This window comes from Vipera ursinii, assembly GCF_947247035.1.
Source record: "Vipera ursinii genome assembly, chromosome: 2".
NCBI lineage: Eukaryota > Metazoa > Chordata > Lepidosauria > Squamata > Viperidae > Vipera > Vipera ursinii.
The window spans coordinates 282261409-282281978 of record NC_139513.1 but is presented as its reverse complement, the minus strand read 5'-3'; the positions used below and the strand labels follow the sequence as shown (position 1 = coordinate 282281978).

Here is a 20570-nt window from a genome sequence, read left to right as displayed (position 1 = left end):
CACAATGTTTCCTTCTATTGATTAGGGTTAGGATTCATCAAGGTTTTTCTGCCATTCCCTAGAAGAATGTTGTCAGCAGTCATGCATTTCTCAGAAGAACCAAGTTTGTCACAGTTTGAATTGCAATAGGTGTAGGATTAAAATTCACCATCCTTTATGGGATTCCCTACCTCTCTGAAAGAGCTATGGTTTGTTTTTGAATCACAACAACCACACCTTCTCTTTGGTGGAAGGCAGTAGCAAACATCATAAAAGTATTGTTTTATTGATCCTTCTACTCTGTATAGTATAATTCATTCACTTGGCTATTTTTGTGCATATGTAAATATTTTCAGCATACAATGTAACAAATCTTCTCTTTCAAATGCTTCTTGTCGTTTTAAATAAGTTACATCTTTCAATTGCCATGTTTTAATAATAATAATAATATCAATAACAACATTAACAACTACAACAACAACAACAACAATAATAATAATAATAATAATAATAATAATAATAATAATAATAATAATAAAGAGTTGGGGGGGACCTTGGAGGTCTTCTAGTCCTGCTCAGGCAGGAAACCCTAAACCATTTCAGACAAATGCTTGTCCAGTCTCTTCTTAAAAACTTTGTGTTTTTAAGCATTCACAACTTCTGGAGACAGGTTGTTCCACTGATCAATTGTTCTAACTGTCAGGAAATTTCTCCTTAGTTCTAGGTTGCTTCTCTCTTTGATTAGTTTCCATCCATTGCTTCTTGTCCTGCCTTCAGGTGCTTTGGAGAATAATTCTGATTTTATCTTGTAGTGGAATTTGTGTGTGTGTGTGTGTGTGTGTGTGTGTGTGTGTGTGTGTTTGCAAATGGGTGGATGGGCACCTTCAAGTCTGTTTTTTAACTCCTGGTGACTGCTTCATTCTGCTGTTGTAGCTACCTCAAGTATAATTCAAGTCTTCATGTAAGTCAGTTTTCTGACTTGGTCTACCTCGTAGGTCTGAGAGGCAAGGCATGTTTACTAGTTACTATGGTTTCTCAGAACCAAATACTGTTCCTCTGTAGCAGGGGTGTCAAACTGTTGGCCCACAGGCCAGACATGTCACAATGAAATTGTGCCCACCCCATTGCTGGCAATGGGGAAAAATCTCTGATATGTTGCACAACATCACGTGATGTCACAAGTTTGACATGTCTGCTCTATCTATAGTATCATTATTTTTTCTTTCCAGTCCATTACATTAAATGCATAAGTGGGATCATCACCTCACTGATAGATTTGTAAGTTCCCTTCGTATACACTATATCCAAAACCTTTGGTGATATGATTGGGGTTGTTATTGGAAGTATTATTTGACCCAACATGGATCAGCAAGAAGACATAACAGTGGATTTAGTTTTATCATAACATTAATCCATGTTCCCATAATACAACACTCTTTACAAACTGATGGAATCAGTTGAGATACCCTTGGTGCTATCTGAGCTTGGTTGTTTTCTTGCAGACATTTCATAGGTAACATCATCAATGCTAGCTGCCACATGTTATTTCCGTTTTCATGGAGCTGAATCACAAAATTCCACAATTCTTCTTTTTGTCATCTTGAGGGGTATTACAAATATATGCCATTTGTTTTCAGGTAGGAGCATAAACATTCATTTTATTAGGGATTCTAAATAGCCTGCACAGGTTCCTCTTTATCTAAACAACAATAGGTCTCCCTAGCAATAGTCCAATAACAGTAGTTGGATTGACAGGGTCATCAAAAATATACGAGTTTCCATGACTGGAGGTGGACTTGACCCTTGGTTGCAGGTATTTCCGATCACTTTGTGATTACTTCATTTCTTAATGAAAGTTCCTTTGGTGGGGGAAACAATGTCAGTCCACTATTATTTTCTCAGGCAGTGAAGTTAGCCAAGTATAAACTCTAGATTTAGAGGAAAATTCCACCAACAATTTTAACTGCCAAACTCTTGTTAGCCCTTCTTGTCTACTTCTTCAGGATGCTCATTCCTTGAAAATCATTTTTTGTTAGGTTATATTGAGAAAAAGCTACACAAAGCATATTTGCTGAATTTTTTTTTAAAAAAATTGATTGTATACTGAAATCAAAGACAGTGCCAGGTCAGCTATCTGTCCTGACAAAGTGCATTTCAGAGGAACTTTGAAGTATGAGTGAGTTCTCCCAAGTAGAGGGGTTAACATCATGTTGACCAACAACAAAGAGAAAAGCTTCTGTATAGGAAGGTGAGTCAGCTTTTACTTACCTATGGTAATAATTTCTATTGGTCTCTCTTTGTTAAGGCTTAACTTGCTTTCAGCTTCTACAAATGGATTTGATTTGACTATAGTTTCATATTGGGGTTAAATACAAGATGAGGATTATTTTTAAAAAAAAAACTTAGGACAAATCAGGAGTAATAAACTATCTTTTTAATATAAAAAGGAAGGAAAAGATAGGGGCTGGGAAATAAAATCAGCTTTGAGTTCATCTTCACTCCTGAGTTCTACATGAATATGATGAATTGTTCAAATAATAATAATAATAATAATAATAATAATAATAATAATAATAATAATAATAATAATAATAATAATAATAATAATAATAATAATTTAATTTCTATACCGCCCTTCTCCCGAAGGACTCAGGGCGGTGTACAGGGCAATAAATACAATAGAAATACAATGTACAGAAGTTAAAAAAGAATTAAACATTGTAGCCCAATTACAGTAAAAATAATAAAATTAATATTAAAACACCCCAAACCCATCAGACCAGGCCGGCTTGTTCAAATAAGTAAGTTTTTAGGTCACGGCGGAAGGAGCGAAGGTCAGGAGCCATCCGGAGCTCAACCGGTAAACGGTTCCAAAGGTCAGGCGCGCCCACAGAGAACGCCCTCCCCCTGGGGGCCGCCAGTCAACACTCTCTGACCAACGGCACCCTGAGGAGGCCCTCTCTGTGGGAGCGCACTGGACGAAGGGAAGATAATGCCGGCAGCAGGTGCTCCCGTAAGTAATCCGGACCCATGCCATTTAGGGCTTTATAGGCCATCACCAGCACCTTGAATCTCACCTGGAGGGCAACCGGGAGCCAATGCAGCTCGCGGAGTAGAGGTGTTACATGGGAGTATCGGGAAACCCCCACCACCACTCGCGCGGCCGCATTCTGCACCAGCTGAAGCCTCCGAGTAGTCCTCAAGGGCAGCCCCATGTAGAGAGCATTGCAGTAGTCTAAACGCGAGGTCACGAGCGCATGAGTGACTGTACGCAAGGCATCCCAGTAATAATTGGTAATATAGAGAAGTGGATAACAATTGTCTTCTTCTCCTAACGAATTGCATGGTATAATTTTTTTGTTTTTATCAGTAAAAAAAATATATTGGCAGCTCAGGATGGAACTGTAGGGTCCTTGGTGCTCTCTGAGCTTGTTTGTATGTTTAGTTGGTTATTTCAAACCTACAATCACTTGCAATGATGATATTTCTTACGTAGATCATGAAATGTCTGCAAGCAAACAACCAAGCTCAAAGAACATCAAGAACCCCACAATTTTTGTTTCATCAGAGGAAGAAATTCAGTGATCCTTCTGCATTTGCATTGTCTTTAAGTTATACTTAGATTTCTTTTTACTTTTTAACGGTACTCAGAAAAAAAAAACTTCGGAATTCATGACCTAATTCTCTAATCTCTGTAATGCACAGATTGAGAAAATTTTAATCTTCCCACAGGAAAAGATTGGATTATAAAATTGACGGAGCTCACAGAGATGGCAAAACCAACCAGTTTGGACATGAGGAAGAAAAAACACACACAATAAAAACTTTTTTTAAAGGATGGAAGCCTTATATGCAATTTTTGCTGAAAGAAAAAAAGTGACCCGATGATTTATTTTTAGAAGACTAAAAAAAGTTTAAGGAAGGAGGGAAAAGAGTAAAATGGCAATTACTTGGTGGAAAGATGGGTGGAAATCAAAATTCATGGGTTTTTTTTTCTAGTTCTTATTTTTTCTAAAAAAATATTTTTTATAATTGTATTATATTATGAAATTTTAAATTCATAATACAATAAATTCTGATGTGAATTCTAATAAAATGTTTGTGTTTTTTTTAAAAAAATAAGGCATTATATTATGAAATTTTAAATTCATAATACAATAAATTCTGATGTGAATTCTAATAAAATGTTTGTTTTTTTTTTAAAAAAAATAAGGCAACTTATCAGTCTCGCCTTTCATCATTTGCATACCTATAGTCAAAAAAGGAAAGCTTTGCCCTTTCACACAAATACTGCATTGCTAAAAATGGAATCAGGGAGCTTTTCCAAATAACATCCATTCTAAAGGTATATAAAGTTAGTTATGACTTCTGTCCCCCAAGAAGAGCAGAATAAAATGTCTCTCGCTTATGGATCCTTTTATCTTCACTTGATGTCTATTTCCTGAAGGCAGAAAGGGAAGTAAAATGAGAAGATGTCTCTTCTCTATTGTAGCTTCTTCTTCATAGAATATACTCCACTCAGTAATTACCTTGGCCTTTCATTAGGCTTTAAAATTTTGGTTGTGTATACCTGAGCCTGGGGTTTGGAATGTGTTAAGAGCCCCGTTTTCTGGCTTTACGATAGTTGGTTATTGTTTGTATGATTTTATTGTTTGCAACTATTTTAACTGTTTTATAGTTTTAGAATTCTAAGCTATCCAGTCATTTGGCTGAAATGGGCGGCTAGAAGAAACTGAATAAATAAACAAATACATAAAACATAAACTCATGTTAGAGTCAACACAAGGGGACATTTCTCTCCCACCCCTCAAATTACCACCAACTGGGTTGTATCCTACTCTTTGAATTCTTAGGAATAGAACTGTCCCTGTTTTTAAGGTGTACCATTGGTATGAGGAGTGTAGTCCTTGACTTACAACTATTCGTTTAGCAACCATTCACTGTTACAACAGTTGTCAAGTTTCCGATAAATGAGACCAAACAAATCAGAACTCCGAGACTAGAGATTTCCTCAAAGAACATGTTTATTGGCTACATAGTAATGGCACATTCAAAAGTGAAACCAAGTCTGAAGTTCCCTTCAAAGAGAGACAATATTACAAAGTTGGACTTCCCACCCCATTGCTACGCAATCAGCTACATTCCCCAATAGAACAGTTTGGTGGGCTTTCTCACCAAATGCTCAAACCCTCCCCCCAATCTAAGTGACAGAAATGACCTTGGTTCCCATGGGACAGTGAAATGTTTGGACTAGCAGAAATCCTTCATGCCCCCCTCCCAACTGTGTGGCAACAGAACGAGCAAGATGGCTGTAGCCAGGTTCGTTGTAGAGTTGACAACATCACTGAAAAAAGTAATGTACAACCATCCTTGAACTTGCAGCATCTCCATGGTCATATGATCAAAAATTACGTGCTTGGCAGCTCACTGGTATTTACAATGATTGCAGTGTCCAGGGGTCATGTGATTGCCACTGGCAACTTTCCTAGGCAGCTTCCAACAAACAGTCAATGGAAGAAGCCAGATTTGTTGACAACTGTGGACAAAAGAGGCCATAAAATTGGGCAAAATTGACTCACTTAATAATCACCTTGCTTAGCAGAGGAAATTGTGGTCTCAATTATGGCTCTAATTTGAGGACTGCATGTATTTACCTGTAATGATCTTGCCAAAATCCAATCTGGTTGAATACACTTACAGAAATGTTGGGTTATGAACATTTATATTCCCATTTCTTTCTTAAAAGAAACTGTGATTTAATGATCCCAAACATAAAATTGGCTAATAATTTTATTATAAACAATGAAAGTAGCACAAAAGAATGGGTAAGCTTATGAATGTTTAAAGGGCTACTATATCTGCACTGCGGAATCCAGAAATCTACTAAATGACAACCCAACATGCAGGTTTGTCTTTCTTGGTTACCATCTAATATTCAGATTTTTGCAGCTCAGATCTGGTAGCCCTTCTATAAAGAATTCTTAATCAGAAGAGTGAGTTAGAAAAAATAGGAGGGTATTTATACAAAGGCTAATCTATAGGTTTGTAAAAAAATGAATTGTTGATGCATTTAAAAAAGAGGTTTTATGGCTAGTTTTTTTAAAAAATCTCTTTCTCTCTCTTTCCTTGTGTTTATCCTAGTCACAGCTGATTTATCTAGCCCTGTGTTTTCTGAAATGTTAGTTGTACCTATGACAGCGCTTCCCACCCACCCTGCAACTCCTACACCATCTGTCCACCTGATGAATTCCTCTCCTTCCCCTTCTTTAGCTATCCCAAGTTCCAGGATCCTTCCCTCTGCTCCTCGAGATGTGGTCCCTGTCTTGGTCTCCAGCCGATTTGTCCGTCTCAGCTGGCGCCCACCTGCAGAAGCAAAAGGGAACATTCAGACCTATGCAGTCTACTTTTCCAGAGAAAGCATCAAGAGGTAGGTCTTGATCATGCTAGTTACCTCTAAAGACAGAGGAAGGCTTCTTCTTCTTCACCAAGGAAATTCAAATTCTGTGATCTGCGTGAATGATATAAGCTCAGTTGCTTAGAGTTACCGTAGTGAGTGATGCAATACATAGATGATAGATAGATAGATAGATAGATAGATAGATAGATAGATAGATAGATAGATAGATAGATAGATATTTAGATAGGGACAGACAGACAGATAGATAGATAGATAGATAGATAGATAGATAGATAGATAGATAGATAGATAGATAGATAGATAGATAGATATGGAGATAGATAGTGAGACAGACAGATAAAGATAGATGACAGATGATGAAGATGATAGACACAGACAACAGAGATGATGAGATAGATAGATAGATAGATAGATAGATAGATAGATAGATAGATAGATAGATAGATAGATAGATAGATATGGAGATAGATGGATGGATGGATGGATGATAGATAGATAGATAGATTTTGAATGTTTGTGTATATTCTGTTTCAACTGCTCTACAAAAGATTCTCCTTCTCTGCTTTATTTTTAATCATACCTCTCATTTAGTTAGCATGTGTGTGTCTGTGTATGTGAAATGAACCAGAACAAAATATAACATGTGATATAAAAATGCTAAATTGTGGGAGAGGGTGGAATTAGGAACAAAAACCATCCAGTGGTGATGCAAAAAAGATAAACGGATCTTCACCGAATACTTAAAAAGATGTAAAAATAGGTGCTACACACACCTGAGGGGAGACAATATTTCAGAAGGTACATCCCATTCTGGTAAACCCAGAGTGAAGTCCAGATGGTGCTGTGTGATTCTTGAAGACTTGCAGTAAAACTTCCCCAAACAATCAGTAATTGACAGGTTTGCAAAGGTAAAGATATTCATAAGGTGTATAAAGTTTCTCAAGAGAGAAAAGGATGGTTGTGTAGTAGGTTGCTTTGAAATACTATTAATACCTTATTTTCCCCAAAATAAGATCGGCTCTTCTATTAATTTTTGCTCCAAAAGACGCATTAGGGCTTATTTTCTCGTTAGGTGTTATTTTGGGGAAAATATGGTACTAAATGCATCTGGCTGACAAACTTAACTAGGGCTTATTTTTGGGATGGGGCTTATATTACAAGCATCCTGAAAAATCATGCTAGGGCTTATTTTCTGGTTGGGTCTTTTTTGGGGGGAAACACAGTAGCAGAAGGGGCAAGAGGTAAAGGGAATTGGTACTTACTCACTTTAGATGAGGTTATCAACACTGCAAATGATCTAAACATTGCAATATTGGCAATCAGATGCCTAGGAGAAGTTAACAAATAGTCAAGAAAGTCTTCTACTTTTGAAACCTCTTCACAGGCAAGTAGATTCAAAGTCCACTAAGAGACAAGTGGCCATGGGGAGAATCTCCATCCATACCCATGCAGAGAAATCTCATTTGTAAAGACAAGCTAACTCAGCAAGGTCAATTTGTCTCAACCAATTGTTGAGGTGAAGTCAAGTGTCTCTTCATGATAGAACATCCTACAGAGAGATGGTGCTTCACACAACTTTACCAATTGAGTGTTTTCAATAATTCACCAGTTATAATTGCTTGCCCTATATCATGAATCTCTAACCTTGGAATCTATACCTGTCAAATCCATCAGTGGTAGGTTCCCTTCTGAGCAAAGGCTATATCGTGAAGAGTTAGAGATCCATCAGTGTTAGGATGACAGGCAGGTAAAAAAGGGAAAATGTCACCTTCAACTTCAACTCAGACATAGTTGAATTCATGGCCATGTAAAATGCTACCTGAGTATTTTCTCATTGTTTCCATTCAAATACAAAACAAGTTCAACCTTGCTTAGCTTTACTCATAGTCAGATATTATGTCAATTATTTTGCAATGTTTTTTTTTAAAAAAAAATTCTAAATGTTAAGGAATTTGTTGTGCAGAGGTCTCCTTGTGCTACCAAAGAGTTGCACAGACATGGAAGGGTACTGAGAGCAGTAAGAGTCACACAAGAATACACTGAGTTATAAAAACAAAAAGTAGTTTACTTTAAGGTGGCGTAAGAACAAAAATGCACAGTCAAAAAATAAACAGTCCAGGTCATAAACAATAGCAACAGTCCAAGGAGTAATCCAAACTACAAAGTCTTCTTACCGGTCCAGAGGTCAATACACAGTTCAGGTTTACAACAGTAGTAAACCAACAGCAGAGCAAAAACAGTAATAGTAGAGATCAGTGAATTCAGAGAGAGAGAGAAGCTACGTTCCTAGCTTCCTCTTATGGCCATGAGAACACTTACACACCCATTGGCCAATTAACTTCTTAAAGACATAGCATTATGGTTAATATATTTTCAACCCAACATTGTAGGCTAGCACCATATGCCTAACACTAAAGAAGCCAAAAACTTTTCAACTATTTAAATCAGGGGTGTCCAGGTTTTGGAACTTTAAGAACTGTGGACTTCAACTGTGGACTTCAACTTAGAAGTCTTGAGGTTGAAAACTCCTGGTTTTAATAGTATCTTTTAATATAGTTATATTTTAAAATCGGTTATGATTTTGGAGGGGATGAGTTACAATGAATGGTTTACATGTAACTATGAAAACATTTTCATGAAATAATCAGTAGAAAACATAGTAACTTTCCTTAGTAGAATCTACCTCTATAAGGTGTATCATCCTCCATTTAGCTAGAGGGTATAAACACTAAACGTTGGGCTTAAAATGCCACATTTAATTTAAAAATAAAACTTTGAAAAAACGTTTTAAGACTTTGTATGGTGGTGATGACAGCCTCAGGTCTTGTGAACTTTCAGGCTTTCAGCGTGAACAAACTAAACAGAGTTTCCTTTATTTTCCATACATTATTTTTTATAAAAAACTATTTTTCCTTTATAATAATAGCGGATCTGACATTAACCTGAGGCATGCACAGAAATTGTCAGACAAATTACTGTAACTCCTGAGAACTGAATGATTCTTGATGTTGCAAAATAACAGTGATTTTGCTTTAGAATTGACAGTTTTCCCATGACTGGCACTGTATCATTCTGTGACATGATTCCAGCCCTTATACATGCCTGGGATGCTGAAGTCCTGTGACATGTCCCTCAAAACTTATACCGTCCAAATTTTCAGGACTTCAACTCCATCAGACTTAGCCATTAGGGTCAGTGGCAAGAGAGTTTGATTTTTTTTTAGAAGAAAACCTATGAAAGCTTAAACCAATAGTGTTTAACCAACCTAGAACTATAAGGATAAATTTCTTGACAGTTGGAACAATTAATCAGTGGAACGACTTGCCTCCAGAAATTGTGGGTGCTCCAGCACTGAAGGTTTTAAAGAAGAGATTAGAGAGCCATTTGTCTGAAACAGTATAGGGTCTCCTGATAGAGTACGAGACCTCCAAGGTTCCTTCCAACTCTGTTATTCTGTTTTGCTAGACAGATACAACAGGTCCTTGCAGCTTTTGTTGACTTGAGACTAACTACAGCATTCCTGTGACATGGTCTTCCTTCCATCTCCAAAGCTTAAGTCTGCTTCAGAGATGAAGTAGTTTTCTCCTTTGACTTGAATTAGTTATGGATGCCCTTATGATGACCTTAACTATCATTCAGTTGTGTACAGTCAGATAAGCCTAAGGAGATGGGGTCAATGAAGAACCGATATGTGGTGAAAGAGAATTCATGAAGGCTACAAATGCAATGAGAAGCTCTAAAACTGGCCTGTACCCCCTTTTTGCACATTAAGAATTGGATATTAGGAAAAACTGGACAAAGAAAGAAAGAAAGGAAATAATTGAAATTAATTTAACTGAAGGAATATTGTAGGATGTTTTCAAAAGGGAAAGTTATGTATGAAAGGTGTTACAAGATAGATTAATTTCTGAAAAGAATGGATAGGAAATGGATGTAGGTAAAGAAAAAAAGGGGATATGAAATAGTGAAAATAATTAATTTATAGAGAGACCCAGAAGTTTGTGGAGTTATGCCAAATATACAATATTAAATATATGTATATTTACAATATATAGAATGTATAGTATATTAAATATACAATATAATACAATAAATATACAAGTTTTGCTGGACTTAACTGAATAATGAGTACAGGTAGTCCTTGACTTATGACCACAGTCAAGCCCAATTTTTTATTGCTAAGCAAGACAGTTGTGAGTTTTGCCCCATTTTATGACCTTTTTTGCCATAGTTGTTAAGTGAATCACTGAAGTTGTTCAGTATCATGGTTAAATGAATCTGGCTTCCCCATCACTTTGCTTGTTAGAGGTTTGCCAAAGGGGATCATGTGACCCTGGCACACTGCAACCTTAAATATGAATCAGTTGCCAAATGTCTTGGCAACTTGGCAACTGACCCATATTTTGATTACAGGGCTGCTGCAACAGTCATAATTGTGAAAAATGGTCATAAGTCAGTACTGTTGTAACTTTGGTCACTAAACAAACTGTTGTAAGTCAAGGACTACCTGTAATGAATATATTACCAAACTGTTGTAAATATCAATTTATTTTAGTACAGTGCACTCATTGAGAACCAATTTAGTCTAGTACAGGGGTTCCCAATCTGTGGGCCACAGCCCAGTGGCCAGTAGGCCATGGCCCACTATTGGGTCAGGCTGGCTAGTGTCTGCATGTGTGCATGCACAACCCCTCACTTGTGTTAGTGCTGCAGCCGCGCGGCTCAAAAATGGGCCGCCACCATGCCTTGGGGCATGAAAATGGGACGCCACAGCCATGCCTCAGGGCATGGAAATGGGCCACCACCATGCCTGCGTGGTGCAAAAACTGGTGCATGCTGCAAGGTGTAAAAACAGCCACCGCTGTACTACAGGGTGCAGAAACAAGACACTGTGCCACTCAAGAATGGGGCAGGGCTAGTGAGTATCACACAGGCACTAGCCCCGCCCTGTTTGTGGCACGTCCGTGCGCGTGGCCCTGTTCACACAGATGCACACATGTAAAATGCTTCCCCTCCCTTTTCCTCAGACAAAGTTGGTGACCTCTGGCTGAGTAGTTAAGATAGCAGGCTAGAAATCAGGAGTCCGTGAGTTCTTATGCATGGAAGCTGGCTGGGTGACTTTGGGACAGTCTCTCTTAGCCCACAACGTCAGGCTCGGACAACAGGCCAGTTGGTTAACTTCTGTGGCAATCAATAGATTAATTCTCAATCAATCAAAAAAAAAAAAGTGGAACCTGCACTTATGGGGAAAATGCCAGGAAAGAAGGATAGAGCATTCATAATTGTTAGTAAAATACAATCTATTATCAAATTATAGTAACAGGGGGTTCTACTCCAGTTGCTTTTATGCCTGTCTTTTGATTGCCTAATAGGATAGGCCAACAATTCCAATATCAAATTAAATACTGCTAAGCTTGTAAGCCGCCCTGAGTCTTCGGAGAAGGGCGGGATATAAATGGAATTAAAATAAAATAAATAAATAAATAAATAAATATAGAACAAGTGCATTCTTGGAAACTTTTACAAAACACGTTTGTTGGTTTTAAAAAATAAGATAATCTAGAATAAGCCTAGAATACTTTATTTAGTGGCTCATTTCCCCAATCTAAGAAGAGAGATGTAAAAATAATCTCTTCACCTAATATGTTGAATTATTGTGATGGAATACAGTAAGGATGTGGATTCCCAGGAGGTAGGGGATTCATTTCAGAGGAGTAAGAGGCAACTCAGTTTAGATATTATATGCGTGAGAAAGAGGGTGAAGACAGCTTCTCCATAATAGTATATTGTGGATGCAGATATGAGCGGCATGATGGCCTAGTGGTGAAGATGCTCAATCTTAGGTAGCAGCAGATGTTTCTCTCCTAGGCACAAAGAAAAAATATCTGCTGTGAACTCTGTGTAGGCATCAGGAAGGGCATCTGACCAGTAAATGCTCAGCTCCATCCAGTTGCCCCGACTGTACCCCAAATTAAGGGATTACAGGGCTGTAAACGAGAGATTTATTGTAGATGAAGATAGTAGAGACCTCGGTCTGGCAAGATTGTGTCTATGGGTATCAAAAAATTAAAGAAATCAGCTTTGGGCCTGGCAGCTATGTATATATCAGATTTTATTTGTATACCACATTTTATCTCTAGGCTATAAGGGACTGAAGAGGCCAAATGATTCTAATAGCTTTTAAATTCATTTGTAAAAAGTAGCTTGAGGAAGTAGGAAAGAGAAATAATGCCAAACGTGAGCCCATTTTTCTGTTACTGCTTCCAAGATTCTTTTACCTTGAAGCAACTAATTAGATATTTAATAGATTATAGCAGCAGTTGTCAGCTACCTACTAAATGTGCAAAAATGGTGCAATTACATTTTATCACTCTGATAAATTTACCAATGTTGTTCTACCTTTCTTCTACAAACTGCCACCGGAGAGTTCCATCTTTTTGAATCATTGTTAGAAGCTATGTTTCATTTACTTAGCAATTGTCTCATTTTCTCCATGACTTCTCAGCACGTCCTCGCTGCCAATACATTTTAAAATAATCTTTCATTATTACTATATTTTATTAGCATTATGAAGTATTTTGCGTTTTTGTTTAATCCTCTGAATTTTTGAAAATCCCAAAGCCCCAAAAGGTGATTCACTGTTGCAGGTTGACTGAGGAACCACTGTGCAGATCTGCTCATTTTTTAATTCATATCCTGCCTTTGTTATTTTTTATAAATAATTGAAGGCAACAAATTCCTTCTTCCTCCTATTTTCCCTACAACAACCCTGTGAGGTGAGTTGGACTGAGAGACAGTAACTGGCCCAAAATCACTCACTCAGTTTTCATGCCAAAGGTGGGACTAGATTTCACAGTCTCCTGATGATTGATTTCTAGGCCAGCACCTTCACCACTACACCAAACTGGCTCTTATATACTTCATTGAAGACTTACAATAGCAATAGCATTTAGACTTATATACCACTTCATAGTGTTTTACAGCCCTCTCTAAACAGTTTACAGAGTCAGCATATTGACCCCAACAAACTGAGTCTTCATTTTAGCAACCTTGGAAGGATGGAAAGCTGAGTCGACCTTAAGCCGGTAAGAATCGAACTGCTGGCAGTCAGCAGAATTAGCCTGCAATACTGAATTCCAACCACTGCACCACCACGGCTCTTATACAGTATCCAATGGGTCATCTTTTCCCCCCCCAAGTCATGAGTCACAGATAGTGAGGAATGCAGGATGACAAAGAAAAAAAATGCATGTGACTATAGTTATGCTATCTGCATTTTTCAAGTCTGCATTAAGTTTTTTTCAGGATAGTGCAGGGGTGTCAAACTCAATTTCATTGAGGGCCGCATCAGCATTGCGGTTGCCCTCAGGGGGCCGGGTGGGTATGGCCTGGGTGGGTGTGGCCTACTGGGTGGGCGTGGCTAGAGTGGGTATGTCCTACTGGGTGGGCGTGGCCAGCTCCACATCATTCGCATCAAGGATGCCTATGGGGACCTGGGCAGGAGTGGGACAGATCTGAGGGTTTCTGGCAGAAGGAGGGTCTCTGGGCCAGGGCCAAGGCAGTGGGGTCGTTCCCTCACTGTTTCCAGGATGGCTTCGCGGGCCACATGAAACCACTTCGCGGGCCAGATCTGGCCCCCAAGCCTTGTGTTTGACATGTCTGGGATAGTGACTTCAGCTAACCATTAAATACTGGGACCACACTTTGAAAACTGGTTGGGAGAGGACAATCATAAAGCTATGATCAGGACAAATGATTCACATTTAATTTAATTTAAATTTAATATCCTTCAAATCAAATTAATTCAGGGTAATCAATATGCTTACTCTCCAGATATTTGCTCATAAGGCCATTGCAAGGTAGTTTAATTGACCTTGATGAAGAAAGGTATACTATGAATATCTTCATTTAGATATAAAGGCACTGAGATTTGTCTCCTTAAGGTAAAGGAAGTTAATATAAGCACTTTTTTTCCTATTAACCTCCCATAAGATGTGATCTCTGGCCACACCTGTAGAAGAGAATGTTGCTATTATTATACCCAATAATGGACATAAAAATAGATGTATTGAATTGTTGATTGATTATGTTCCATCCTTTTGTTTTCAATTCAGCACTAATCACCTTGATTAACAGTATACTGATAAACTATTTCACTCTTTACAGAATATTACTTATATTCCCCTCTTAATCAAACACAGAAAACATACAGAGAATTCACTTTGAGATAACTGCTTCAGTCAGTATCCCTAGATAAGAAGAAAGAAGCCCCACTCAGTTGACAACCTGAATTTTATACTTTCTTTAATAAGGTTATGACCTTAAAAATTGTATAATTTGCCATATACAGAGGCAAAATCACCCGTTTCCAAATAGTCATAGGTGAAGTCTTGAAATGGTTGATGTCATTTGAGATGAATCATCCATAAAGTGCAGGTAAGAACTAAAATACAGTAATAGGACGCAAGCAGCCAAAACCTGTGATAAAAATAAGCATTTATCAGATAGGACATGAACAAAAAAATATGACTTATAGATTGGCTAAATAACAGTAAAAGAAGAAGTAAAAAATACCAATCATCAACATAAAATTATTATTATTATTATTATTATTAATAATAATAATAATAATAATAATAATAATAATAAGAAGAAGAAGAAGAAGAAGAAGAAGAAGAAGAAGAAGAAGAAGAAGAAGAAGAAGAAGAAGAAGAAGAAGAAGAAGAAGTAGTAGTTGGAAGGGACCTTGGAGGTCATCTAGTCCAACCCCCTGCTCAGGCAGGAAACCTTATACCATTTCAGGCAAATGGCTGGCCAGTCTCTTCTTAAAAACTTCCATTGTTGGAGCATTCACCGCTTCTGGAGGCAGGTTGTTCCACTGGTTAATTGTTCTAACTGTCAGGAAGTTTCTCCTTAGTTCTAGGTTGCTTCTCTCCTTGACTAGTTTCCATCATCTCCTTCTTTCTCTGGCTCCTTCCTTGGGTTCCAGGATGGGACACTTACCATTTATACAGGACATGGGAGTAGCTCTGCCAAGGCAGGGGAAGCCAGATTAAGGAGATCTGGCAGGAAAACAAAGGTTCCCATCAGAAAAAAAGAAGAAAATATTATGATGTTATGTTACAAGAAAATATGATGGCAATGACCCACAGGTCTCCAGTAGATTCACTACAACTGTGCTTCTGTGGCTATTTCTTGTCTAACTGCTAAAGACTAGTACCTTCTTCAGCAAACAACATTTTCTAGTTTTGGTTTAGGAGAATATCAACCTCATGAAAAACCTTCCACAAGATCCCTGATCCCACAAGTGACCACCAGACAGCTAACTACATCTAACAATAATAAGCAGGCATATACATAGAATGAAGGCTATTGCTAAGCACATTGATTTGTGCTTTAAATTGTAAGCCGCCCTGAGTCTTCGGAGAAGGGCGGGATATAAATGGGATTAAAATAAAATAAAAATAAAAATAACATGCCTGTTTCAGTCTTTCTTGCCTTCCCTGCCCCATTCTTCCTATCTGTCTGTCTGTCTGTCTATCTGTCTATGTCTATCTGTCAATAATAATAATAATAATAATAATAATAATAATAATAATAATAATAATAATAATAATAATAATAATAATAATGAAAGTTGGAAGGGACCTTGGAGGTCATCTACTCCAACCGCCTGCTCAGGCAGGAAACCCTATACCATTTTGGACAAATGGCTCTCCAGTCTCTTCTTAAAAACTTCCAGTGTTGGAGCATTCACACCTTCTGGAGGCAGGTTGTTCCACTGGTTAATTATTCTAACTGTCAGGAAGATTCTCCTTAGTTCTAGGTTGCTTCTCTCCTTGACTAGTTTCCATCCGTTGCTTCTTGTCCTGCTTTCAGGCGCTTTGGAGAATAGCTTGAGTCCCTCCTCTTTGTGGCAGCCCCTGAGATATTGGAACACTGCTCTCTCTCTCTCTCTCTCTCTCTCTCTCTCTCTCTCTCTCTCTCTCTCTCTCTCTCTCTCTCTCTCTCTCTCTCTCTCTCTCTCTCTCTCTCTCTCTCTCTCTGACACACACACACACACACACACACAGAGAGAGAGAGGCCAAGTTACTCTATTGCTTATAGGTTCATGCTTTCCAGGAGAACCTTAAGGCTATTTCTGACAGCAGCATTCCCCATGTTTGAAGGAATTTGGGTTTAGCTCAGGTATAGTAGTGGTGCTCATCATAGAGTTAAGGGAAGGCCAGTGAAGAGATCACAATCTGGTGAGAGAGAAGTTCTCTCAGGATGGGTTCCAACACAAATCCAAAAGCTTGGAAGACTACCCAAATTGGATCCTGCAACATTATCCCGGGACATATATATTTGCTTTCATTCATCATAAGAGAAATGCTGTGGGTCAACAGCTCTTAAACTGGCAGACTTTCCTCTTGAAAACAGATACATGTGGGTCGGGGTAATGCTAACTAACTAGTTACGAACCAAAATTAGAAGATAAACTAATGGTTTTTCAGAGACTAGATCAGTACAAAGCCAATGAATGTTTCATAGGCTTCTAACAGAGGTCAGTAAAAAAAAGACGGGACAGCTGACACTAAGAAATGCATTTTATGTCCATTTGTTACATTGGACCACCATTTACAAAATTCAGAAGTTACTTACACTTCTGAATGAATGAACCTTTATTGCCAATGTACAACCATGTATATATTGAGTTTGGCTGAGCCTCCCTTCATTTGCAAAATGGTTCAATATGGTGCACAATGCTGGTTGAAGCAAATAGCTTCATAGGGAGTTCCAGAGTGCTGTTTCAGTTGCATTAACATTTCACTTGCATTAAAAATTACCAACTGTTGCCAACTTTGGAGGACCTCAACAGCTGTGGACCTTCATGTCTATGAAGATTCTCAGTCATCCAGGTCATGGTTCTTCCAAAGTTGCTTTTTCAACTGGACTTTTTTTTTTCCTTAAAGACATTTCACTTCTCATCCAAGAAACTTCTTCAATGGACCTTCATGCTGTCTTTTCCTGCTTTATGTCATCCAAACTATTGTTCTCAATATTTGCAATCAAATTCACAACTTTAAACAACCACAAAAATCACCTAAATGTAGGATTTTGGGAACTCTGTACACCAAAGTAACTTTACTAAAATCTGCTAGCAAAAATAGTGTGCTCACTTGAAAAACCTTGTTCATTTTTCATGAGAATTATACACACGTCTACATACTCACCCACGCATATTGATGTTGAAATGTGATAGGTCAAGAAAAAGAAATTGGATAAAAATCAAACCTTGGATATTTTTCAAACACCAGAAGAAACTGCAGAGAAGCTTTTAATAAAGATAAACATAAAGCCTTGGCTTCATAATCCTATCTATTCCATCCTTGTCTAAAATTCAGAACAAACCCTGTGCTGCTATGTGAGTGAAACAAATGGGAGTGAGTAGCATAAAACATTCACTTGGTTTGCACAACATTAACTGCAAGCGAACATCTTCGGTGAATAAATATGAAAGACTGTAGCTGTAGTCAAATGGGATCAGATGCTGCAATTGGCATTCGGAGTTAAGCATTGTTAACCTGCCTTCCTGTGACTCAGTTATCAACATTTTTTATGGCTGAACCATTTTATTTTGCAGTTCTTGTAGAAAAACTCTATATTTCTAGGACGCACACAAGATGAGAGTAATGAGAATGAAGCAAAGCATGACTTAACTTTGGGGGTGGAGTGGGGAATGGATTAAGCTGGGTCCTCTGCATTTGTTTCAGATCTTGATGTCAATGAAAATAGAACACACCAAAAGAATTATGGACAGAATTACTGCTGAAAACTGTGTTTGTATCTATGTTTGCTTTGAAAAATTCTCATCCAGACACATATTTAATAATCTGTGATTGTTTGAGCATTTAACCCATTACTCAGTATTTCTTTGGGCAAATTTGAAATATTTATTTTTTGTCATGCTTCATTTCTTATTTAATTTTGTTTATATCACAATAGCCTAAAGAATGGCTGTGAAATAAATATTGAAGTCAGGAATGAAGAAATAAAAATGCTATCATTTCGAATTTCCACCTAATAGATTAGTTAGTTTGAGGCCATTAATTGGTGATTTATGGCATAACAAGGATTCCATACAATATGAAATTAACTTGTTTGTTTGTTTTATAAAATAAACAAAACAAGTTGTTAAAAAAATAAACACTATAATCTGACAAAATAGAGACTCACTTAAAGTACTTTAGTACAATGAAATAATATCTGTCAAGTGTGAGAAAATCAGGAAGTCTAGGGAATTCAAAAGGATATAAAGATTTATTGTAAGCTTGGGCTCTCTACAAGAATCTGAACTACTAACAGTCAAAGCAAGTTGACAGTAGATAAGACTCAACAGAATTCAAGGTGGGCTGGATTTAGATCTCTTGTGGATGCAAAGGGACTTGAGACTGATGACCCACTTGATCCCTTTCTCGGGCACTGTCTGGTCATCTCCTACAAGGTCAAATGTAATGAAATATTAAATGAATATTAAATATCTCCGAATGCCAATTTTTACTTTATTTAAAAAAAAATCAAACTAACATTATCCAAGGAAGGGGCATCCATGGTGTTTTTAATCCTTTCTCATTGTCTTAATTTTCCAAATGGAAAATTTTGCTATTTGCAAAATAGGAACTTCAAAGATTTTTTTAAGGGAAACTAGGAAAGGGAGAAAAAAATGTCTTTATATCATGGACAAGAAAATAGACAAGTAACTATGCTAAATGGCCTGAACCGATTTCCTGGAGACAGATTTTGAAATTAATCTGAGGGCTTAATTAACCCATATTTTCATGAGGGCTACAGGTTGTTCTCATAGCTTGCAAAATTTTCTCAAAGAGCCAATAATTGTCCATGGTTAAAATTAGCAGAGGCATTATATAATAATAGTTTGAGATCAGCTGAGTTATTGATTGGTACTGATATAATGATTACAATGCAGAGTTAAAGGATGGAAATAGAGTTTGGCTGCCACACATTGGTGCAATATCCAGCTGCTTTTTTAAATAACAGAATAACAAAATTGGAAGGTGTTCTAGTCGAACCTCTTGCTCAAGAGACCTAATACCATTTCAAACAAATAGTTGTCCAATCTCTTCTTAAAAACCTACAGTGATGGACCATCCACAACTTTTGATTAATTGTTCTATCAGAAAATTTCTCCTTATTTCTAGATTGGTTCTTTCCTTGATTTATTTATTTATTTATTTAGTTGCATTTGTATACCGCCCTTTCCCTGAGGACTCAGGGCGGTTTACAGGGAATTAAAAAATCCAACATACAAAAGTTAAAACCATATTTAAAAATATTAAATTAACCCTGTACACAATTAAAACCCCAATTAAAAAATTTCTCCTCAGCCTGGGCCCGAGAGCTCAAAGAGCCAGGTCTTCAGGCCCCGGCGGAATGATCGGAGGTCGGGGGCAGTTCTCAGCTCCACCGGCAGCTGGTTCCAGAGGGCAGGCGCTCCCACTGAGAAGGCCCTATCCCTGGGTGTCACCCGCCGGCAATCTCTGAGCAGACCCTCCCTGTGGGAGCGCACTGGGCGAAGGGCGTTTGATGCCGGCAGCAGGTGTTCCCTCAAATAACCCGGACCCAGGCCATGTAGGGCTTTATAGGTAATAACCAGCACCTTGAATTTCACCCGGAGGGCAACCGGAAGCCAATGCAGCTCGCGGAGTAGAGGTGTTACATGGGAGTATCGGGAAACCCCCATTGCAACTCGCGCAGCCGCATTCTGCACCAGTTGAAGCCTCCGAGTGGTCTTCAAGGGCAGCCCCATGTAGAGAGCGTTACAGTAGTCCAAACGGGAGGTCACAAGCGCATGAGTGACTGTGCGTAGGGCGTCTCGGTCCAGATAGGGACGCAACTGGCGCACCAGGCGAACCTGTGCAAAACCCCCCTGGTCACGGCTCCTATGTGATCTTCAAAATTGAGCCGTGAATCCAGGAGGACGCCCAAGTTGCGAGCCCTATCAACGGGGGGTAACACCTCACCCCCCATCATTAGAGGTGGAATAACTTGGTTAACCCGAGACGCCGATATGCACAGCCACTCAGTCTTGGCGGGATTGAGACGAAGCCTGTTTCTCCCCATCCAGACCTGAACCGCCTCCAGGCACCGGGACATCACGGAGAGGGCATCA

General features: G+C 38.3%; 1 protein-coding gene across 1 annotated transcript in view; it reads left to right on the top strand.

Moving 5' to 3' along the window:
• Positions 1 to 20570, top strand: part of DCC (DCC netrin 1 receptor) — a gene marked incomplete at its 5' end in the record, with an annotated part of 1142764 nt that overhangs the window by 822113 nt on the left and 300081 nt on the right. The window contains one exon of the mRNA XM_083355563.1: positions 6250 to 6406. Coding sequence (XP_083211689.1) covers positions 6250 to 6406 — 157 coding nt within the window. The remainder of the gene's footprint in view (positions 1 to 6249; positions 6407 to 20570) is intronic.